General features: G+C 66.9%; 3 protein-coding genes across 4 annotated transcripts in view; 1 reads left to right on the top strand and 2 right to left on the bottom strand.

Annotated features, from left to right (window-relative positions):
* The window catches only part of CHLRE_09g408950v5 (uncharacterized protein), a 17,522-nt gene extending 6,843 nt beyond the window's left edge, over nt 1-10,679 (bottom strand). The window contains exons 1-9 of the mRNA XM_043066233.1: nt 10,159-10,679; nt 6,285-9,680; nt 5,881-6,013; nt 5,076-5,662; nt 4,157-4,824; nt 1,921-3,880; nt 1,501-1,761; nt 424-1,182; nt 41-176 (exon numbers count right to left, since the gene is read on the bottom strand). Coding sequence (XP_042921529.1) covers nt 41-176; nt 424-1,182; nt 1,501-1,761; nt 1,921-3,880; nt 4,157-4,824; nt 5,076-5,662; nt 5,881-6,013; nt 6,285-9,680; nt 10,159-10,335 — 8,077 coding nt within the window. The 5' untranslated portion in view covers nt 10,336-10,679. The remainder of the gene's footprint in view (nt 1-40; nt 177-423; nt 1,183-1,500; nt 1,762-1,920; nt 3,881-4,156; nt 4,825-5,075; nt 5,663-5,880; nt 6,014-6,284; nt 9,681-10,158) is intronic.
* Nucleotides 10,680-10,779: 100 nt separating this feature from the next.
* CHLRE_09g408900v5 (uncharacterized protein) lies at nt 10,780-17,573 on the top strand. The gene is made up of 10 exons (XM_043066232.1): nt 10,780-11,735; nt 12,068-12,516; nt 12,713-12,945; nt 13,226-13,574; nt 13,879-14,242; nt 14,802-14,907; nt 15,261-15,335; nt 15,729-16,009; nt 16,392-16,578; nt 16,835-17,573. Exons 1-10 carry the CDS (start codon nt 10,996-10,998, stop codon nt 17,018-17,020), a joined length of 2,970 nt encoding a protein of 989 aa, XP_042921528.1. The 5' UTR covers nt 10,780-10,995; the 3' UTR covers nt 17,021-17,573.
* A 491-nt stretch (nt 17,574-18,064) lies between these two features.
* The window catches only part of CHLRE_09g408851v5 (uncharacterized protein), a 7,562-nt gene continuing 3,044 nt past the window's right edge, over nt 18,065-22,582 (bottom strand). For both annotated transcript variants that reach the window (XM_043066230.1, XM_043066231.1), the window contains 9 exons: nt 22,440-22,498; nt 22,078-22,158; nt 21,671-21,827; nt 21,212-21,315; nt 20,880-20,982; nt 19,927-20,021; nt 19,558-19,612; nt 19,167-19,265; nt 18,065-18,822 (listed from right to left, as the gene is read on the bottom strand). In XM_043066230.1, the coding sequence (XP_042921526.1) occupies nt 18,757-18,822; nt 19,167-19,265; nt 19,558-19,612; nt 19,927-20,021; nt 20,880-20,982; nt 21,212-21,315; nt 21,671-21,827; nt 22,078-22,158; nt 22,440-22,498 (819 nt within the window). In that variant the 3' untranslated portion in view covers nt 18,065-18,756. The remainder of the gene's footprint in view (nt 18,823-19,166; nt 19,266-19,557; nt 19,613-19,926; nt 20,022-20,879; nt 20,983-21,211; nt 21,316-21,670; nt 21,828-22,077; nt 22,159-22,439; nt 22,499-22,582) is intronic.

Below are 22,582 nucleotides of genomic sequence, written 5' to 3'. Positions count from 1 at the left end.
ACCACCTGTCATCCCGCCCATCCGGCCTGCAATGGCTCACCACCAGCCTCTTTCCGAGGCGGTGCGGCTGTCGCTTCATGATGTGGGGCTCGGGCGGCTCGGTGGCCAGCGCCAGGCCCAGAGTCACCGGGCAATATGGGCGGCTCCACCAGCGCAATGTCCTCATCATAATCACCCTGCATTGTTGGTTGGTGATCTTGGCGTTAAACTGTGAAACAAAGCGCATTGCCATCCAAGGCCCTGTCCGGAAGAACCGCCGTACACGACTGCTATCATGACGTGCTTAACACGCGTGACACGCGAGAGTATCCTGGAATGTGCACATAATTTTGAGCTGGTTGCAAGTGCATAGTGCAAGTGCATGGTGCAAGTGCGTAGCGCGGGGGTCCCCGCTACACGCCCAGGAGTTACTCCCGCGCGCACCTGGTAGTTGACTGGGAAGAAATCGTCAATGAGGACCACTCCCGGCGGCGAGCCGCCCGACGCAGCGGCAGCGGCGGCGGCGGCGGCGGCGGTGCCCTTGTCGACGCGACGTGGCTGCGAGTACCACACAGCGCCGCTGGCGTCGCCCGGCGTCGCCGCATTCCCCCTGCCACCCGCTTCCGCCTCCGCCGCCTCCGCCTGCGCCTCCACCTCCGCCGCCTCCGGGTCCTCCAAGCCAAGCCTGCCACCGTCATCCTCATCGCTGTCGCCACCACCACCACCACCCACCCTGTGCCGCCCGCGGCCCCGCCCGGCACTGCCGCCACCCCCCTCCCGGTGCTCCCGCCTGCCACCTAGCTGCTGCTGCTGCTGCTGCTGCTGCTGCTGCTGCTGCTGCGATGCGTTTTTGCTGCGGTTGCCGCTCGTTTTCGCCACAGCCGGCGCCGGCGACGGTACCGCCCTGAACGCGTTTTCCTCCACCTCCTCCAATAGCAGAGCTGTCAGCAGCGCACCGCCGCTGCCGCCCTCACCGCCCATCCCAGCCTCGGAAGCGGCACAGGAGGCCGTGGTGCCGGCGCCGCCGCCGCCGCCACCGCCGCCGATGCCGGCATCGGACGCTGTGTCGTACACGGAGGCGGCGGCGGTGCTGCTGCTGTGGGGGCGGGCGCCGCCCTCGCGCCGCAGGGGTGCGGCGCCGCAGCCGGCGGCGGAGGCGGCGGCGACTGCTGCTGCCTGGCGGGCGGTCATGAGCGTCCCCACCTGCAGCAGTGTGTACGTGTGTGTATGGTAAAGAGAACAAGGAAACCAACGCGCAAAGACAGTGTATGTGTGCGCGTGTGTGCATCAGTAGCAGCGGTGTGGTTGCGCGGCAGGACGTCTGACATGAGGGCTCCAGCGCAGCCCGATCACCACTTGCGCCCTCGTCGGGGCCCGACTCCCTGCCCTGCCCTCCCCGTCTCTCCGCCCTCTTCCCCCCTCTCCCTGCCCCGCCCACCACTCGCTCCCTTTCACACAAACGCGCACTTCCCCTCCCGCACAGACACACAAACGCACAAACACACACTCTCCCCCGCTGACCTGCATGGCCAAATGCGCCAGTAGCGTGGCGCTCTCCACCGTCAATACGCCCAGCAGGTGCTGATTCGTCACCTCCACATCCAGAGTGGTGTGGTACGGCGGCGGCGGTTGCGGCGGTTGGTGTGATGGCCGTTGGTGTGGTGAGGGCGTGGTGGCGGCGGCGGCGGCCACGGCCGCCAGGGCGGCGGCGGAGGGCGGCGCGGGTGGCGGCTGGCGGCGCGGGTGGCGGCGCTGGCGAGCAACCACCTTGATCAGGGTCTCCTGCACGGAAATAATTACGCGTTCGTGTTGGTGGTTTTCTGTTTGTGTTCATGTGCGCATCACGGCAGGCCAACTACCAACTACCAGCAGGCACCGGTAAAAACCCCGCCCTCTCTCCCTCGTCCCCTCCCTCGTCCCTCTCTCTTCTCCCCTCCCCACCTGCAGCACGCGGTGGTAGCCTGCCGCCGCCAGCAGCGGCTCCCGCAGCGCCCGCGGGCGGCCCGCGCCCCAGCCCGGCCCGCGGCCGTCCGCCGCCGCCAGGTGCAGCGTGAGTGAGTGGACCTCCAGCGTGTGGCAGCTGGTGGTGGTGGCGGCGGCGGCGGTGGAGGGAGTGGAGGAGGCGGCGGCTGCGCCGTCGCTGGCGTGCGTGTCGGCAGCAGCCATGTTGGCATTAGTGGCGCTGGAACCGACAGCAGCGGAGCCGGGGCCAGAGCCGGGCAGCGGCAGCGGCAGCTCAAAATGCACGGCCTCCACAATCAGCGCCAGAGCCACAGGGCTGATGCGGGGGGCGGATGCGGCGGCAGCCGATGCGGCGGCGAAGGCGGCCGCGGGGCTTGGGCCGCCGCCCGCTGCTGCTGCTGGTGGCGTGTCGAACGTGCCACCGCCGCCGAAGCTGCAGACGCTCGCGGGCGCTGGCGGCGCCGGCGGCTTGGGGCCGGCGTGTGCGGCGGGCGCCGCCGCGTCTGCCGCTTGTTGTTGCTGCTGCTGCAGCTGCAGCCCCTGCTGCTGTTGGAGCTGATGTTGGGTTTGGGGGTAGTCTGCGGGTTCATGCCGCAACCCCAAGTCCACAATGTTGAGTGCCAGCCGCGCCGGAGGCGCCGCCGGAGCCACCGCCGCTGGCATCGTGCTGCTATTAATACTGTTGCCACTGCTACCGGCACTACTGCCACTGCCGCCGCTGCTGCTGCTACTGCCGGCTGCTGCGGCCCGCAGCATGTCTGCCAGCTGCGTCGCCCAGTCCAGGCTGACATAGCCGTAGTCGGTGGACACGGTGAGGCCCTGCAGCAGAACCGAGTGAACCGCGCCGCCGCCGGCTGTAGCAGCGGCTGTAGCAGCAGCAGCGCCAGCGGCGGCGGCGGAGGCTGTAGCAGCGGCGGCGGGCTCCACTCCCAGGTACTCGATGCAGGCGGGGGCGCGGTCGGCGGCGCCGGCGGAGCGCGGCACGTGCAGCAGGCAGATGGCGGGCGGGCACGAGCCCGGCGGCGGCGTCGTGGCAGCGCCGGCATTGCCGCTGGTACTGCCGCTGTTGGCGCCGCTGGCGTTGCCGGCGGCGCGGTCGGTGACGCAAGCGGTAGCGCCCCCGGAAAGCTTGCCCCGCTGCTGCTGCTGCCCTTGCTGCTGCGGCTGCTCCGCCGCCGCCGCCGACGGGGACGACGGCAGTAGCAGGTGCCCCCTCAGCGTCAGACCGTGCGCGTGCACAGACATGACGTTGCAGGCGCGGCTGCGGCTGCTGCTGCTGCTACTGCCGCCATACACCCCGCCACTGCCGCCGCCGCTGCCCCCGCCTCCGCCTCCATTCCCGGCCCCCAGGCCGCTCGCACGGAACAGCGTCAGCTCTTCCACCACCAGCTCGTACATGGCAACTCGGGAGCCGCCCAGACCCAACACACCGCCGCCCGCCGCCAGACCGGCTGCAGCAGCTGCTGCAGCGGAGGCTGTAGCAGCCGCGGCGGAGGCTGTAGCAGTGCCGCTGCCGTCGGCGGCGGGGTGGGCGGCGGCGGCAGGGGCGGGCGCCGGCGGTGGTGGCGGTGGGTCGTCTTGAAGCTGCACGGTGACGCAGAGTTCTGCCAGCACGCACGACTGCTGCTGCGGAGGCTGTGGTTGGGGCGGTGACAGCACAGGCGGAAGCGCTGAGGTGCGCTGCTGCTGCTGCTGCTGCTGCTGCTGCGGTATCAGCTTGCCGCCGCCATGCACCCGCTGCTGCTTCTGAGCGGCTGTAGCATGCGTGTCCATTGCGGGCGGTTGCCCTCCCTGCTGCTGCTGCTGCTGCTGCTGCTGCTGCTGCTGCTGCTGCTGCGTCGTGAGGGCGGGCGGCAGGGCGGCTAGATCGGCCAGGTCACGGCGGCTGAGGTGCAGCAGCGCCTTGGGGGCGCGCACGTGCAGGAAGCTGGCGGCGGACCTGCGAACAATGCATGTGTGTGCAAATGAGAACACGCAGGTGGGTTTATTGCACGTACACGGAGGGAGGAGCACGTGAAGCGCAGGCGGCAGCATCCATGAAGGCCAAACATGCACAGCGGCCCTGCCCCCAACCACCCACCCAAGCACATCCGCCAAGCAACAGCCTCACACCCTCACAGGTAATGTCAGGTAACATCCGCATGCCGTCGCGTTGCTGCATCGGATACACTGTCTTTGCGCTTTCCTTTCCATGTGCCCTTGAACACACACGCACCTGCGGCACCGCTCATGGAAGGCCAGACTGCGGAAGCTGCTGCGCTCCTCCCAGGCGCCGCCCTCGCCGTCCGGGTCCGACCAGCGGTCGCCGGCGTGCGCCGCCGCCTGCGCCGCCGCCTCCGCCGCCAGCTCCGGCGGCGGCGCCGGGGCTCCCGGATCAGACATGAGGCTGAGGAAGAGGCCGCAGCCGGGGGGCACGTCCACGGGCCCGGTAGGAGCGGTTGTTGTGGTTGGAAGTGCGGGGGTTCCGGGGGTTCGGGGGGTTGCGGAGGGGGGAAAGGAGGAGGAGGAGGGGCAGGGGGGGAGGGAAGGCGGCAGCGGGCTGAGGCTGAGCAGCGACTTGCATGTCCAGGGCTGGTGCTGCGGCGGCAGCGGCGGCGGCTGGTGGTGCTGTGTGTGGTGCTGTGTGTGGTGCTGTGTGTGGTGCTGCTGGGTTTGTATGTGGTGGTGGCTTTGATGCCCGTGCCCGTGACTGTGGCCGTGCCCGTGACTGTGTCCGTGGCCGTGCGAGCGGTGGTGGTGCTGCTGCTGGTGTTGATGGTGGTGGGGATGGTGTTGCGCGGGCGCCGGCGCCGGCGCTTGTCCCGGCACGGGCAGAGCGGCGTGTAGGGGCGTACGCACCAGCAGCAGCTCCACCACACCCGCGGCCACCTCCACACAGGTCACCTGCACCAGGGCGCGTGCGTGCGGCGCGGGTGTGCGGCAGTGTGAGATGACGACAAGCTGCCGAGGCTGCCGGGCGCAAGCAATGGATCACATGCCGAGTCTTGGCACCAAGGACAATGGCACCGACAAAGCAGCACTGACTAGCTCCTTCCCGAATGAAGTACGGCAGTATTTGTTGCGCCATGCGTCATTCTTGCATGCCGCGTCCATTACTGATTGGACCACCTGCCTCAACTCCGCAACGCACGCACCTGCGTGGGGATCAGCCGATCGGTCGCAGGCCACACCGACAGCTGAAGCAATGGCGGCGGCGGCGGCAGCAGGTGCGGCGCCGGGGCGCCAGGCGGCACGCCGCCGGGTCCAACCACCGCCGGGCCCGCCCCGTGCGCAGCCCCCCATGTCGTCGTCGTCGGCGGCGGCGCCGCCGCCGCCGCCGCCAGGCCATTCGCGTAGCCGCCATATCCGCCGTAGTACGGGGCAGCACCGGCGGCGGAGTAGGGGCTGTGCGGATGCGGGTAGTGCTGCTGGTGTTGCCCGTACGGAGGCGTTTGCCCATAACCGTAACCGTAACCATGTCCGTGTACTAAACCGCCGTACGCTTGCCCGTAACCGCCGTAGTTGCCGCCGCCATGTTGTCCGTACATGCCGGCAGGAGGCCCCGCATCCGCATAGGGGCGGCTATGTTGTTGTTGCTGCTGCTGTTGGTGTTGGTGTTGGTGCAGCTGCTGCTGCTGCGGGTGCTGTTGTTGTTGATAGCTATGCGGGATGTGGCTGGGGTTGTGGCCTGCCGGCATCGGCGCCGCTGCCACGATGTCTAGAGCGGCGAACATGGGCGTGCCTGCGTGTGTATGTGTGTTGCGGGGAAATGGCCGAGGGTACACGTCAAATCGGCATCGTTGCGCAGTGAGCACAGACGCGCTTTCAGCATACATCAGCCTGCACCAAATTTTATTTGCCAGCATCTGTCGCGTTGCCGATCAGCATTAAGAAAGAGATTTGACACCCGCATTCGTGTGCAGCCAGCACGCATTTACGGTACGCGCCCGGCGTTCTCACCCGGCGCGCGCGGCAGCAGTGCTGGCGGTGGCTGCGGCGGCAGCAGCGCCAGCAGCAGACAGATGTGCGGCGCGGAGACGCTGAGCGTGGTCCGCGACAGTGGCGCGGGCGGCTGCTTGGGATGCGGCGGCGCCTGCTGATATAGGCAGCGTTGTGGAACGGGTTGTAAATACCTACCCAAACTCAACCGGGCGTCAAGACAAGCAATGCGTAAAGGGTGGGCGGAGAGTGCGGCATGCCCACACCGACTCCACGCCTTACGGTATTCAGGGGAACATGCAAGCAGCCGCCTCTGCAGACATCCCATCACAATGACTTGCACGGCCAGCTCCTACAACTCCCACAACGAGCCCAAAACGCCATCGGTCACCCAAAAGCATCAAGTCAGAAGTCGCGACACTCACCCTGCCGCTCCCCCGCGCCGCGCTCGCCGCCGCCGCCGCCGCCTTGGCCGCCGCCGCCTGTGACGTCAGCGCCGCCAGCGGCGCCGCAAAGTCCTCCAGCCGCCGTACCAGTGGCAGCGACAGCCACACCGTCAGCGGCCGTACGTCAACACTAAGATCAAAGGACGGCGGCAGCGGCGGCGGCGCCGCCGCCGCGTAGCCGCCACCGTAGGGACCGTTACCGGCGGCGGCGGCGCCGCCGCCAGACCCGGACCAGTGCGCTCGTACCCGGAGACAGCCGTAGCCTTGGCCACCTGAGGAGCTGCCATCGCGACCATGACCGCGCCCGCCGCTGCTACTGCCGCTGGTGCTACTGCCGCTGGTGCTACTGCCGCTGGTGCTACTGCCGCCACCGCCAGAGCTCCTGTGCGCTCCGCCGCCGCCGCCGCCGCCGCCGCCACTGCCCGGGGCGCTGACGCACAGCAGCACCGGCCAAGTCTGCAGCGCCGGCTGCGGCTGCTGCTGCTGCGAGCCCGCTGCGCCGCCGGCGCGCCCGCCAGCGCCTCCCAGTCCGGATCCAGATCCCGAGTTGGAGCCCCGCGCTCCGGCGCGCGGGCTGAGGATGCCGGCGCCGCTGGCGGCGGCGCCGCTGCCACCACCACCACCGCCTGCAATCCCGGACCCCGCCGCCGCCGCCGCCGCCGCTGCCGCTGTCGAGGGCGCCGGCGGCAGCGAGGGCCGGAAGCGGTGCGGCGCCTGCGGCAGCGCCTCCGGCACGCGGCCCCACTCCAGAGGCGAGATTCCGTAACGGCTGCCGCACGCCGCCGGCAGTTGCTCGTACACGTGGATCTGGCCCGCCTGTACGGCAAGGGTGTTGCTGCCGGCGCCGCCGCCACTGGTACCGGCGCCGTACGCCGGATCCAGATCCAGATCGCCGTACAGGTCGGTCAGCTCCAGGACCATGCTGCCGCCCGCCGCCAGGTCCGGCACGGCTGCAGCGGCTGTAGCAGTGGCGGCGGCGGGCGCGGTGCTAATGCCGTGGGCGTCGCCGCAGGCGGAGGAGAAGGAGGAGCGGGGAGTGGAGGAGGAGGACGAGAGTGCGGATGACCCGCCGCCGCCGCCGACGCGGCCGCTGCTGGCACCGCTGCCGCTGCCGGCTGCGTTGGAGCTCTTCCCGGTGTAGCGCCCGAGGCCGCCGGCTGCCCCTGCCGCCGCCGCCTGCTGCGGCGGCGGCGGCGGCGCGGGGCCGTAGCACAGCACCACCGCCGTGTGCGCCACGTGAGCGCGCACAACGATCAACGGCGGCGGAGCCGCCGGCGCCGGCGGCGCAGCCGCCGCTGCTCTCGCCGCCGCCGAAGGCGGCGGCGGCGGCGGCGGAGCCGCCGCCCCGCCGGCGGCGGTGCCACCCATCCATCCGCCTGCGACGCCGCCGGCTGCTGAGGCGACGTAGCCCATGATGTTGGATCCCGTGGAAGTCACGCCGCTGACCAGAGAGCTGGCCAGAGAGCCGAAGCGGCTGTAGGCGTCGTGGAACCCGTCGCCGTCGGCGTCGCTGTAGCCGGATCCAGATCCAGGAAATCCAGATCCTCCGCCGCCGCCCACGCCGCTGCCCATGTGGCCGAATCCGAATCCAAAATCCATGTACGGCTCCAGGGAGTGCGCCACCACGTCCTCCGTCACGTCGGGGAGCATGAGGCTCTCGATCAGCGACCGACGGCCCCAAGCGCTGGCGGCGGCGGCGGCAGTGCCGGCGGCTGTAGCCGTGCTGTGTACGGACGCCCACACCTCCGTCTCCGCGCCCGTGCCCTCGCTCCGCGCGTCGTCGCCGCCGCCGCCGGCTCCTGCTGCTACTGCCCCTGCTACAGCCGCTGCTACAGCCGCTGCCCCAGCCGGAGCTGCTACAGCCGGGCCGGCGCGGTCCAGGGCGCGCTGTATCGCGGCGAGGCACACGGCGTGGCCCGGCAGTAGCTGGAGCCGCAGCGCCCCCAGCTCCACGTCCGCGAATATGCGGGTGCGCTGCTGCTGCTGCTGCTGCTGCTGCTGCGCCGCCGCCGCCGCCGCTGCCTCCGTGGCCCCGTGCTCGCCGTAGCCGGCTGGCCCCGCTCTCCCGGGCAGCCCAGCTGCCGCCACGTCACCGCTGCCACCAGCGCCAACACCAGCGCCGCCGCCGCCGCCGCCGCCGGGCAGCAGCATCCTCAACTCCACGCTCAGCTGCACGCCGTGGCGGCTGGGGCCCGTGATGAGCGTTACGCCCGGCGGCGACGGCGGCGGCGGCGGCGGCGCGCCCGATGCGGCGGCGGCGATGGCGGCGGCGCCAGTCACCAGCGGCGACGTCTCGAACAGCTCCAGTGACAGGCCCTTCACCTGAATCAGCTTGGCTATCTCCCGCCCACCGCCGCCGCCTCCGCCGCCGCTTCCACCGCCGGCTGCCGCTGGTGCTGCTGCCGCAGCCCCTGCCGGGGGCAGCTTGCCGTTCCCGTGCTGCTGCTGCTGCTGCTGCTGCTGCTGCTTCCTCGCTCCTCCCGCTCCCGATGCCAGATCCCCTCCACCGCTGCCACCTGCGCGGGTAGCACTTGCACCCGACGCGGCAGTAGCCGAAGAGCCGCCACCAGTAGCCGAAGAGCCGGCGGACGCCGCCGCCGCCGCCGCCGCCAGGTCTCCAAACTCCACCAGGTCCAGCCGCAGCGCCGCCGCCACCACACGGCGCGGCGCCGCCTCCCCGCACAGGCCCATGGCCGTGCCGGGGTGCGGGTGCGCCCCCGGGTGTGGTCCCGGCCCCAGACCCGGGTTCGGGTGCGGGTGCGGGTGCGGATGTGGGTGCGCCCCCGGGTGAGGCCCCGGACCCGGGCCCGGGCCCGGGTGCGGGTGCGGGTGCGGGTGCGGGTGCGGGTGCGGACACGGGTGTGGGTGCGGGTGCGGGTGCGGGAGCTCCACGCGTATCAGCACATCGCTGGCCTCCAGGCGCAGCGACTGCAACAGGCTCTGCAGCCCGCCCGCGATGCGCCGCACGCCCTCCGCCACCGCGCCCTGGCCCGTCCAGCCAAAGTCCTCTGCGAGCAGGAAGCCCATGCCGCCGCCGCCGCCGCCGCCACCGCCGCCACCGCCGCCGCCACTGCTTGCAGCAGCAGCGCTCCCATTGCTGCTGTTGTTGTTGTGGCTGATGTTGCCGGAGGCAACGATGTCTTGTGCAAAACCGCCGCCACCGCCAGTTGTGGATCCGGATCCGGATCCGGAGGAGCGTCCGCGTCCGTTGGGCGAGTCGGGGACGGGGGCGGGGGCGGGGGCAGGGCCGGGGGCGAGGGTGATGCGCACCTCGTGTAGGCACACGCTGCACTGCGCGGCGGACAGCGCCACCAGCGGCAGGCGGGCGGTGACGGCGCCCACGTAGCCGGCCTTGATGTGCCAGCCCTCCAGCGGCTGTGGGGAGGGGGAGGGGTTTGAGGAGGGGTTCAGCAGCAGAAGGGTTGAGATTGTGAGAAGGGAGGGGTTGTTTGGGAGGTTTGGTCGGAAGTCGCTGGCGCCTTGGTTGTGATGTTTGGAAGAGCTGAGCTGGGGACGGAGGACTAGGCGGCGTCTGGCGTATAAGCAGTCCTTGTGGAGGGCGTGATGAAGCGAAAAACGGCAGCGGCAAAGAGGTCACTGTGCCCTTGTGAAGGTCGACCGGTCGTTGCAAACTGTGCGTGCCAAATAGTTGGCGAGGTCGGCCGCTGCCCGCGACCTGGGTTTTGCCGCGCGCGGAACGGCTCAGCCCGCGGGAGCCTCCTTAAAATCCAAACGCATCGCTTAGGGTCGGGAGCTACCAGATGGTCCCGTTGGGGCGCAACGCGGACCCGCCATGCTCAACGAAAGCGCAGTTGGCGTGGCAACCCCCTCGGCAAAACCCCCAGGAGCTCACCAGGTCTCGGTTGAGCGCATCGCAGTTTAGCAGCAGGTCCTTGAGCTCAAGCCGGCCAGTGTCTAGCTTGACACTTAGCTGCTCGAGGTCCAGCTCCGAGGCCAAATACTTCCCCACATTTCGCTTGAGGACAAACTTTAGGAAGCGCTTGAGCAGCCAGTCGCTGGTGCCCAGCATCGTTCCCCTTGGGCAAGTAGCCCGAGGAGCGAATGCTCGCGCCGAGGCCTGCAGCACCTTGAGGTCGCTGCAATTCGCTTGCTAGGGATTCTCCCCTCGACTACGCTGCTATGAATCGCGGGCTAGACATGCCCGCGTCGCTGCCCGAAACCCTACTTGAGGGATTTTGGTGCACCACACCGAGTGCAAGCGCCGTCTAGTATTCACCAATGCTGTTAGCCACGATTCACAGATGCTTAGGTAGCCAGGTCCGATTCAGATAGTGGAGAGGGCAACCTGTGCAAGCGAATTCGCTGTGGTGTCGCAGTTCGCCTCAGCTGCCGAACCGAAGAATGAGTGCTGTCATCAACAAGATTTTGACATACAATACGAAAATAAGCAGGCTTTCCTGTTGCTAATCCAATGCAAGCTTGGAACCAGCTGCACTGGACCAACAGCTTCTCAGTCTTGGGGCTGGAACTTGGCTTGAGATGTTTCTATGCCAAAACGTACGTGTACATATTCATATCAAGGATACCCGAGTGACGTTGAGCAGCAAACTCGCGAGGGCAGCTTAGACCGCCCCCAGCGCTGCTGCGGTTTGCTGGAATGACAGCACGTTAGACTCTCACTGACTGACACTGACACCTGCAGCCGTGTCTAGGTGGCCTCAACCTAGCCATGGAGTTTGACGACGACTTGAATGGCGTGGAGTCGCGCTTCGCGCACTTGTTGAAGCCTATTCGCGACCTCCAAGACAATTTCAACATTGACCTTGCGCATGAACTTGAGGAGTACCTGGACCAGCTCGAGAACGCGCAGTTCGCGTTCGAGAACGCCGCTGGCAAGAATGGCTTCGTGGACTTTGCGGAGGCAGCGCTGCTCATCCAGGGCAGCACCTGCGTCTACTCCAAGAAAGTGGAGTACCTCTACAACCTGGTGTACCAGGCGCTGGAGGCAGTCAAGGGCCGGAAGCGCCAGGGCGGCAGCGCAGCGCTGCTCGGGCCCGACGGCCAGCCCCTGCCAGAAGGCGACGGCGGCACACAGGCCGCAGGCAGGCACCGCGGCCGCGCCGCGCGCGGCGGCGCCCTCGACGAGGACGAGGAGGAGGGCCTCGCGCGCTTCTGGGACGTCGAGCCCCTCCTAGCCGAGTGCCCGGACCTCGAGCTGGGTCCGGGAGATGGCTTGCTGCCCGCCACCTCAACCAATGTACGCCCGCCCGCAGCACTGCTGGCGCTGGAGGACCACGCGCCCACCGCCACCAGCGGCGCGGGATCGGCGGCGGGCGGCAGTGGCGGCGGCGGCGGCGGCCGGGGCGACGGCGACAGCGGCGTGTATCGGCTGCAGCAGTGCGTGGTGCACGTGTCGGGGGCGCTCATGCTGGACCCACGGGACGCCGACATGTACGACATACACCTCAGGTAGGCGCGGCGGGTGGCGGTTTGGCCCGTGCTTCAAGGCAGCGTCGGAGGGGCGGGGAGGGGCTGAAGCCGCTGAACTATGGCGGCGTCAATAAGGCATGTGAGGGAACCAGCATGGCCGGTGGGCACGTGAAGGTGCGGGGTCACTGCCATGAACTGAAAAGCACAGAGCGGGGCGTGCACAGACGGCTCCACTCATCCCGGGTCCATTACCTCGCCCACGCCCATTAGCTCTGACGCGCGTCTGTACCGTGTCGACCATGTGACATGGCATCGCAACCCGCCGTACCCCGTGCCGTGCGTGTGCTTGCACTTGCGCTTGCATTCGACAGGTTCATCGGCCCGCAGGCCCGGCAAGACCGGGAGGGTCTGGAGGAGCTGCTGGCGGCGGCAGCGGCGGCAGCTGCGGCAGGTGGGGCCGCGGCGGCAGCGGCAGGCCCCGACAACCAGGGGCAGCAGCAGCAGGCAGCAGCGGCGGCAGACGGTTTTGCGCCCATGCAACAGCAGACTGGGGATGGGTCTGGAGACGAGGGCGCTGCGGCGCCAATGGAGGGCGGGGAGGGCGGCGCGGAGGATGCCAGCATGGCAGCCGGTGCGGGTGGTGTCGGCGGCGCAGGGGAAGCGGGTGCGGTGCCCATGCAAGACGCAGCGGGCGGGTTTGACTATGACGATGACGGTGGCGGCGGCTACGGTGGCGGCGACTGGCCCAGCGATGACGAGGCGGTGCAAGTCGGCGGCGGCGATGCCATGGCCGTGGATGATGATGGCCAGCAGCCGGCGGGTGAGTGTTGGAGGGTGATAGGGAAGAGTCCTGACCATGAAGAATGTCCATGTCCAGGCTTGATGCAGATGCGATGACACAATCCCGGCCTTTACGTGCCTCAGTGGTGATGCCAATGCGGCTCAGGCATTCCCTTCCAATGTTCATACATCGCTAACATGGGACCCTTTCGGCTGCTGCTCCTGTCGCGTTACAGGTCCGAACGGGGCGGGCGAGGCTGGGGAACAGAAGCAGCGGCCGCGGCGCGCCGCCGCCGCCGCAGCCGCTGGCGGCGGCGCTGTGGCAGCTGCCGACGGCGGCGCCGGGCAGGCAGCGGGTCTGATGGAGGGTGAGGGTGCAGACGAGGAGGAGGAGGAGTTGCAGGCCTTTGACGCCTTTGCGCCGCTGGACCCGTCCAGCAAGAGTAGCCTGCCGGACAAGCCGCTTGTGGTGAGGCCCTGTGGTGGCGGTGGATGGCTATGTCGTGGTGGTGGTGGTTATGCAGAGTGTGTGTGGGGGGGACATGCGTGGCAGCCGCAGGCAGGGGGTACACCGCTGGCTGTGATTGGCGCTGGCGAGGCTGCTAAGGTGTCGCGCACCGTAGGGCTGTAGTTTTAACCCATGACGCCTCTCAAACGCGTGCGAAGTGTGTGTGTGTGTGCAATTTGATGGCTCTTACTCTCGGACAATCAATGTATCTAACTGACCTCTTGCTTGTGCGCCTTGCCAGGTGCAAAAGCCGCGTGCGTCGCGCCGGCAGCATGCAGCCGCCGGCGCCTCCCGCTTCGGCTCCGCCTCCGCCTCCCTGCTCGGCCAGCTAGCCCCCGGCGCCACCGCCGCCGCCGCCCGCGCCGCCGCGGCCGCCGCCGCACGCGCCTGCGGCTGCCCGCCACTGCTACTGCCGGAGTACGCCTACGCGCTGTCCTTCCTGCGGGCTGCGGCGCCGCCTGACGAGGCGGCGGCGGCGCGCCAGGCGGCGGCGGCGAAGCTGCGCAAGGGCCGCGGCCGGGTGGCGATGGCGCTGGCGGCGGATGAGGCGGGCCCCGTGTTTGACGCGCGTGACGCGGCCGCCGCTGCGCGTGAGTGCCTGGTGGGAGGGAGGGCGGCGAAGGCTTGTGCGAGACGTGATTATATGGACGCAGCAATGGCTCGCGTGGCAGCTGGTCGTTTGTGTGTACTTAGCGAGCGCAGCTCTGATGTGTGTGAGATTGGTAGTCCGCAACACCCCATACCCACCTCCAGGCACTCCTGCGCAGCCTTCTTCGTCGGCTGCCTCGTTTGCATTTCTGTATATCTGTACCATATACCTAGCCACACAGTCAACCCTTTCCCTATGAGCTTTCCTAACACTTATTCAACCCCTTGTGTTTTCTTAACACACAGTCCACGCTGATGACGACCAGTCCGAACACCCCGGGCCAGCCGCTGCCGGCGGCGGCGGCTCGGGCGAGGACGGTTACGGTTTCAACGACGGCGGCGGCGACGATGGCGGCGGCAGCGGCGATCTCGACTTTTACGGAGCAGGCGGCGGCGGCGGCGGCGGCGCCTCGGACCTTGATGACGACGACGGCCTCGCCGGGCCCGCCGGCTGGGGCGAGGACGCGGGCGTGGAGGGGCTGGAGGAGGCGGCGGCGGCGGGGCTGCGACCCAACGGCATGCGCTGGCCGATGGCGGCGGCGCTGGCGGGCGAGGGCGGCGCCATGGCGGTGGATGGCGGCGCGGAGCAGAGCTACGAAGAGCTGTGCAGGTGCGTGTGTGGGAGTTGGGCGGAGGGGGGTTTTAGATATCAGCCCAAACTGAACCAGAGTAAGTCAAATTAGCGGAGCACAGGCAGAGGCGTTAGTTGCAAGCGATACTACTCATGGGGGGTAGACGTTTATGGAGAACAGAGTAATGGTGAGGGGGAAGGGTCGGGAACGGGATCGGGGTGGGGCGCTGGAAAGGGCTGAGGCGCGGGCTTTGATGGACGTGCAGTTGGTTGGCTTCGCGCCCATCGTGGCGCAGGGCTGATTGGTGCGAGGACTAGGCGGGGACTGTTTGATTGGGGCGCTGAAGACGCTGACGGCGCCCTCACACGCTTAGCTATCTCCTCTCACTCTCCTCCCCAGCCCCCATTTAATTCGTTGGGCTCGGGCATTGAGTCCCCCAACCCCCAACCCCCTGTGTCACCGCCACAACCACCCTCCTCTAGTTTGCATTGGTTTGGCTTAGTTTGGGCTGGTATTTACAACCCCCCACCCCATGGTCTACCGTCTACCACTTCCTTAACTGGTCATGAATGCAACCCCACCCCCGCCTGCTGCCAGGGCTCACATGGAGGCGCTGATGGCGGCGGCGGCGGCGCGGGTGGTGCAGAGCGACCTGGCGCGCCGCGTCAGCAACTGGCGCCAACGCATCGACCCCGTGCTGCAGGTAGGGGTGTGTGTGTGTGTGTGTGTGTGTGTGTGTGTGGTGTGGTGTGGTGTGTAGGGGGGGGGAGGAGCGTGTTTGCGTGTTACGGGGTAGGAGGGGGAGAGGGCAGCTCGCCCGGGGTCGAGTTGTGTGGCGCGGGGCGCGAGGTGCGGGGTGCGGGGGGCCTGGAAGCATAGCATGCGTGTCTCAGCGAGCACGGGCAGGGTTTGCCACGGCCGAGCCCGCCCCTGGCGCCACCGTCTCGGCGCCAATCCTTACTTCCCGCTTGCGCTTGCGCTGCGTGCGCACACCCATACACATACACATACACACTCGCTCTCTCTCGCGCGCGCTCTCTCGCTCACTATGCACAGGCGGAGGAGGCGCGGCCCGCCTTTGACATCCAGGACTATGGCGAGCGTATCCTGAGCCGCCTGTCACACCTCCAGGTGGGGGTGAGGGGGCCCTGGTGACTACCTAGTGGGGTGGGGGCCGGGCGTTATTTGCCCGAGCCCAAACAAATAGGTCCCAGGGGGAAAGCGCGCGGGGGGCTTGTAAATGCCAGCCCAAACTAAACCAGACCAAGATAAACTAGGGGAGCACAGGCAGGGGCGACAGTGGGGGTTTAGGTCATAGAGAGTGGGAAGGGGGGTCATCGGGTGGCGCGGTCGCGGGATGGAGCCAGGGACAGAACGTGGAGGGTGAGGGGTTGTGAGGGAGGGCACCGGTTGGCAGGAGGTGGTGCGGAGTATGTGTGCACGTGCGGCCCAGACCTGACGTCCTGAACCGCCGGCTAACTCAACCACCCGGCTCCCCCTCTTCCCCCTTTGCTCCTTGTGTAGATCACGGACGGCAAGACGGCTCAGGACCAGCAGCCGCAACAGGACCAGGGCCCGCAGCAGCAGCAGCAGCACCACCAGGACCCGCAGGCAGAAGAGGAGCAGCGGAACGACCTGGCGGTGGCGGCGGCGGCGGAGCAGCAGCAGCAGCAGCCTCGCGTAGCGGCCGGGGGCGCGGCGGCCGAGGCCGAGGGGGCGGTGGTGTTCAGTGTGGTGGCTCGGGACCTGCAGGGGTTCGAGGTGTCGCGCATGTTCAGCGCTATGCTGCAGCTCATCAACAACAGGTGGGTTTGGGGGGGAGGGGGGGTTGGGGGGAGGGGGTGGGGGATTGGGGGTCAAGGAGGGTTTGGGGAGGGGTTAGGGGAGGGGAGGGGAGGGGTTAGAGTCGGGTTGGGGGCCCGTTGTGGCATGGAGTTGCGTGCGGTTGGGGCGGCGTGCCCTGCGTTTGCCCCACCTCCCCTTGTCCCCCTTTCCGTCAACACACACTCCCTTTGTCACCGAGCCGAGCGACTCAGCCCATCTTACACACAATGCCAGGCACACAGAACCCCCAACCCCAACTTCGCTTCTTCTTAGTAAACCATGATTGTACCCACCTCCATTGGGTTCGGTTTAAGTTGGGCTGGTATTTACAACCCCAACCCCCACCACCCGACTTCCTGCCAGGAACGTGCACATCATCAAATCGGAGCGGCCCCGCGGCCTGCCGCCCGGCGAGGTGGTCGAGGAGCCCTTCCGGCTGCAGCTGCTGTCCACCAACATGTACCACAAGTCCATGCGGGAGCGGCTGGAGGCGGGCGCCGCCAGGCAGCTGCAGCGGCCGGCGGGAGCCGCGCAGCAGCAGCAGCAGCAGGTGGGGGCTTTGGGGTGGGGGATGGGAAGGTGGGATGGGGCGTGGGATGGGAAGGTGGGGTGGGGCGTGGGATGGGAAGGTGGGATGGGTAGGTGGGGTGGGAGAGGGGTTGGGAGAAGGGGTGCAAGGACGGTGCGGGGTTATGGGGCTTTGGAGTTGGGGCAGCTGGGGCGCGTGCTTCCCGGGCGCTTCCTTGTCGTGTGCCTCCCTCCTCCCAGCTTGCGTCCTCCCGACCGCGCACGATGATTGCCCGCAGGCCGACGAGGATATGGATGGCGGCGGCGGCGACGAGAACCGCGGCACGCAGCAGCTGACGCAGACGCAGAGGGGCGGCAAGGGCGCGGCGGCGGCGGGTGGGCGTGGCAAGGCGGCGGGCGGCGCCGGCGGCGGCGCCAAGCGGGCAAAGAAGGCGGCTCTGGCGGAGGCTAACGCGGCGGATTGATTGATTGCTTAGACGCTTGCTCTGGTCCAGGCGTTGCTTGGCGGGTCAAGGGTTTGACGTGTTTGTTACGTGCGTGGATGGTGTGGGGCGGTGTACATAGCGTGTCGTGCTCGGTGGCGTGTTATGCTGGTGAGGGGGCTATTGGAGTCAAGTCAGCGACCCGGCGAGCGTGAAAAACACAGTGCCAGCCAGTACGGCCAGCCATGCCGACGTCAGCGGCGGTCGTGAACCTTCAGCAGCAGGGGCATTGCTGCAAGGAAGATTGCTGCAAGGAGATTGCTGCTGGAGCTGGGAAGGTTAGGCCCGACCGTGGGTCCTCGGAGCCCTTACAAGTTTACTTGAGCCGCGCCCATGGGCCAGTGACGTCGATCGTGACTTGTCCGCTTGTCTGGTCACCGAATAGGGCACCGTAACCGAGTCAGGCATGCTTCCCAGACCGGGGGAGGGGAGTCTACGTAGTGGGCGCTAGCGGTTTGCACGCATCCATCAGGACTGGCGGCGCAGCCTATCAGCCTCAATCAGTGCTTGTGTAGTTTTGTAAGACTCAGATGGAACCCATGGGGCCGTGCCATAGGGCTGGCTACCTCGCTGTGGGGGCATTTGGACTGCAGGAAATCACCATGGAGGTAGCGGCTCGTGCCGGCTGCCGGCAGCTCAGTGCCCGTATCTCGTAGATGCCCTCAGGCCCCCGGCGTCTACAGAGCGTAGATGACCCCTCTCATGGCATCTACGCCCGGAAAATTTCCCCTGGGGGGCAAAAGCCCCCAAAACCCCAAAACGTCTTCAGAACCCCCGGGAACGCGGAACGCCACCCCGCTTCGGTAGTTGCTGCGTTGGCGGCCTTCCCGCCCTTCCGCCCGCCGACACCACACGCTCGCCCTCCAACACGAATCCTGGATCCCAAGCTCCCCTGAACGCACACGCACGCCCATGGAACGCATGCCGCAGCCCCGCGCGGTGAGAATGCACCCCCAGGAATGCCCAATCTTTCTCGCCCCCGGGCCTGCGTCACAGTGCCCGTGATGGAACATGGCAAGGGGCAGGAAAGCGTAGTCCCGATGTGTGTGGCTCCCACCCGTGCCGCGTACAAGATTACAGCGCCTGTCTTCGATTGTGGTTCACCTATGCAGTGCCTCCATGCAACGCGCCTCGCAGCTTGCTTGTCGCATGTCGCTCACTCATCAGGCGCACAGCCAGCCTCGGGTTCCGGCCCCGGCCTGCTCCGGCGGCCCAGTGCTCTCCACCCAGGTGGATCCCGAGGCGGCGAGGCGCGTGTCGGTGTGTGTGCTGGCAGCCAGCACCACGGCCGCCGTGTATCACGAAGCATGTCCATTTCGCACATCGCTTCGGCTTCCTTCTTTCCGCCCTTTCATTTCAGGGGCCGGGCTGGCGACCGGCTCTCGTGCCCGGGTGTCACCCCACACAGCCCTTCCTCCTCCTCCCCAGCCTCCCCACTCCTGCACCCCTTCAGGCCCCACGCCTCAAACCGCCAGCCTCAAACCACCTGCCGCCAACCGCCTGCCGCCAACCGCCTGCCGCCAACCGCCTGCCTCCTACCTCCTGCCCCGCACACTGGCCGTCGCCTCCACAAAGCCAGCGGCAAAGGCCGCCACCCCAGCGCCTCTCTGCTCTGCCTCTGCCCTGCCCCACTCCACGCCGCCGCCCCACACCAGCTGCCCCTTGAGAGTGCTGCCCCATACATCACACGCGGCCACAGCGACTCCACCGCTGCCCCCTCACGCCAGCTGCTCCTTTAGCGGCCGCGTGTTGCGGCGGAGCCACTCCAGCAGCTCCGGCTGGTCCTGTGTTTAAGAGCACAAGGAAGACGTTACGCAAAGAGCTGGTCCTGTGTGTGTGTGTCCGTGTGCGTGTGCATGTGTATGCAAAAGATTGGGGGCGGGGCGCGGAGGGGTGGAGCGGGTGGTTGGTTGGTTGGGGGGTTTGGGGGGGTGGGGGGTTGCGTGGTTGACTTGAACGTGCATGACGACGATTAGGGGGACCGTGGGGGCCTGCCCACACAACTGCAGGCAGGCAGCAGGCAACATGGAAAGGAAAGGAGACAGGGGGGTTGCAAGGATGGGTACAGAGAAGTGGGAGGGCAGGAAGCAATAGGCAGCCCACGTGACACGCCCCCCCGGTGTCTTGCCTGCATGCGCGGCGACACGGCCTCCCACACCTCCCGGTGGTATCCGTCCACCCATGCCGTCTCCTCAGCCGAGAGCAGCGAGGTGTCGATCAGCTTGGCCTGTGTGTGTGTGTGTGTGTGTGTGTGTGTGTGTGTGTGTGTGTGTGTGTGTGTGTGTGTGTGTGTGTGTGTGTGTGTGTGTGTGTGTGTGTGTGTGTGTACATTCACGGTTAGTAATGCAAGTGGCAGACGGTAGACAATCTTGGGGACGGGAGTAATGGGATCGTAATTGTGTCCCCGCAAATCGCAAATACGAGTATGTACATGTTTGCGCTTGCGCCAACGCGGCCTGGCCTCCAAACACCCCCCGTCCCGAACCCCCGTCCCCCACCTTACTCCCCACCCCCCTCACCTGGATCGGCACCATCGTGAGGCGCTGGAAGCCCAGATACTGCTGGCCCGCATACCTGAGTGTGTGCGTGTGTGTGATTGTGTATTTGTGTGTGTGTGTAAAAGATGAATGGGTATGTGTAAGTGTGTGTATGTACGAGAGAGGGAGATATGAGACACACACACACATGCGCATCCACGCGCGTGAGAACAGATGCCGAATGAAACACAAAGTGCATGTGTTTGTCTGTCCGCCACTGTCGGCTGTGAACGTGCGCCCCCCTTGGTCCGCAGCCGGTTCCGCCCCTCCCGCCCCACCTCCCCTCACCCCCACCCGCCACATACACATGGCCCCCTATCCCCCATCGTCCTCCTCCTGCTCCCCGCCCACCTGTACGGCGTGTCCTTCTCCACCACCACCACCAGGTTCTCAATGCGCACCCCGAACGAGCCGTCCTCGTAGTAGCCCGGCTCGTTGGAACACACCTGCCGGGGGCAACAGGAAGGGGGGGAGGAGGGAGGCAGCAGGAGGGGGGGCAGGAGCAGCGGGGGCAGGAGCAGGGGGGGGGGGCAGCAGGAGGGGCAGGAGGGGGGTTGTAAAATCCAGCCTAAACTAAACCAAAACCAACGAGGGGGTGTCAAGGATTGTTGGAAAATGTGATAGAGGATGCACTGAAGACTGCAGACGAAGGGGACGAGCGTGTGTAAGGAAAATCCCCACCCCCTCGGCAGAGCCCCGCCGCGCCCCCTAGTCTCCGTCTCCTGCCCATCCCGTCCCCTGCCCTAACTCGCCCGCTGCTCTGCCGCCCTCTTTATTAGGAGCACGTCGCATGTATCTGTACCGATTGCTTTGTTTGTTGCTATGCTGCCCCTGCGCCACGCCTGACCGCGCCCGCTTTTAACGTTTTGCCCCGCATGTTCTGCGTGGCGGCGGTGGCGTGGCGTCTGCGCGCTCGGCGCGCAGGTGAGTTTTCGGGTATCAGCCAAAGTATGCAGCTGCAGCTCGCACTTCCGCACGACCGGCCACACGGCGCGACGCACACAGTTTCATTTGCGGTACCAAGCGTCTCCAGCTTTACGCGCCACATGCGCCTACGTTTTTATTAGTTAAACTGGGTACTGTCAGCTTCACGGAGGGACAACGAGCTGGAGCGCGGCCGCCCGGACGGCCGCAAATGTGGTAACGACTTCGTCCGCAGTCTTCAGTGCATCCTGTACCGCTTTTCCAAACATCCCTGCAACCCCCACCCCTGCTACACTTCTCTGTACCATCTTTGCACCCCCCCCCCTACACACACACACCGCAAACACGCGGTCGCGACCCCCCCCCCCCCCGCTCCCCACCATGTTTGCCGCCAGGGGTGTGGTGATGTGGAAGCGCGAGGAGATGGACTGCGGCCCCTCGTGCACGTTGAGAGCCGCACCCACGCCGTGGCCCGTGCCGTGCCTGTCAGCGTGCGTGTGGGGTAGATGTGTTTGTGTGTGTGTGTGTGTGTGTGTGTGTGTGTGTGCGCGCGTTTGTTGGGCGAGAGATGTGTGTGTGTGTGTGCGCGCGTGTGAAGCCGACGTATGTGTGTATGTGCGAGCGTACGAGTGGGAAGGAACCCCGCACCCACTGCCTGCCCCCCAACATCCAATCCTCCCCGCCCCACCCCGCCCCACCACCCCTGCCCCACCTGTAGTTGAGTCCGTCGCGCCACAGGTGCATGCGGGCGAAGGCATCCAGCGCCGCCCCCGGAGTGCCCTCGGGCCACACAGCCACGTCCAGCGCGATGTGGCCCTGGGGGCGGACATGTGTGTGTGTGTGTGTGTGTGTGTGTGTGTGTGTGTGTGTGTGTGTGTGTGTGTGTGTGTGTGTGTGTGTGTGTGTGTGTGTGTGTGTGTGGTTGTGTGTTAAAGAGCACAAGGAAAACGTTGCGCAAAGACAGTGTATGCGATGTGTGTGTGTGTGTGTGTGTTGAAAAAAACAACAAAACAGGCCCAGACGGTGCTGGAGGTACTACCGGATCCTGTCACCCCGCCTGTGCTCCGCTAGTTTGGCTTGGTTTAGTCTTATACTGCGTATTTACAACCCGCCCCGCCCCACCCCACACACACGCGCACAAGCACACAAGCACACACGCACACGTGCACACCTGCAGCACGCGTGTGTTGCAGCGGCGCTGGTGTTCTGTGGGGCTGCCTGTGTGCAGGGTGCGTGTGATGTCGGTGGTGCCGCACTCGTACTGCCCGCCGCTGTCCAGCAGCAGCAGCGTGCAGCCGTCCACGGAGCGGCAGCTGCCGGGCTGGGCGCTAAGGGGGGGGGGGGGGCGGTAGCGAGGGGGAGGGTGGGAGGGTGGGAGAGGGGGAGAGGGGGTTACATTCGTGACTAGTTAAGAAAGTGGTAGACGGTAGACCATCTTGCGGGGGGGTTACATTCATGATTAGTTAAGGAAGTGGTAGACGAGGGGGGGGATTACATTCATAAACAGTCTAGATGCTGCAGGCCGCAGGAACCGGGATGGTGCCGGTGGTGGGGCTGGGTGCGCGGGGGGCCGCTCACCGGTAGTGGATGATGGCGCCGTTGGGTCCTGCGCCAGCAATGGTGGAGAACGACGTCTCCACAAAGCCCGGCTGGGCGGCCCTGTGCGGGGGGGGATTGGGTTGGGCCGTTGGGGAGATTCTGTTGATTCGGTTGAGTCGGTTGTAGTTTGGTGATGACAAGCGCTTTGATGACAAGTCCATGTCGGCTGGTTGGTTGTGGTTGTGGTTGAATGGGCAGCACTGCGGTCGACACCCCCCCCACCACCACCACTACCACCACATCCCAAAAGCCCAAGCGCCACATTCACTTCTCCTCCTCATTTCGCCTCACGCGCGGGTCGCCCGCCGCCATCCCCACCCCTACCCTCACCCCCCACCCACCTGAACCCAGTCAGCTTGAGGTCAACCTCCACCTCCGTCACCGTGGCCCCCGTGGCCACCTGTGTGTGTGTGTGTGTGAGTGTATGTGTGTGTGTGTGTGTGTGTGTGTGTGTGTGTGTGTGTGTGTGCCTCCCCCTCCTCCT

Source organism: Chlamydomonas reinhardtii, chromosome 9, assembly GCF_000002595.2.
Source record: "Chlamydomonas reinhardtii strain CC-503 cw92 mt+ chromosome 9, whole genome shotgun sequence".
In the NCBI taxonomy this organism is placed as follows: Eukaryota; Viridiplantae; Chlorophyta; class Chlorophyceae; order Chlamydomonadales; family Chlamydomonadaceae; genus Chlamydomonas; species Chlamydomonas reinhardtii.
This window is presented reverse-complemented; position numbering and strand designations above follow the sequence as displayed.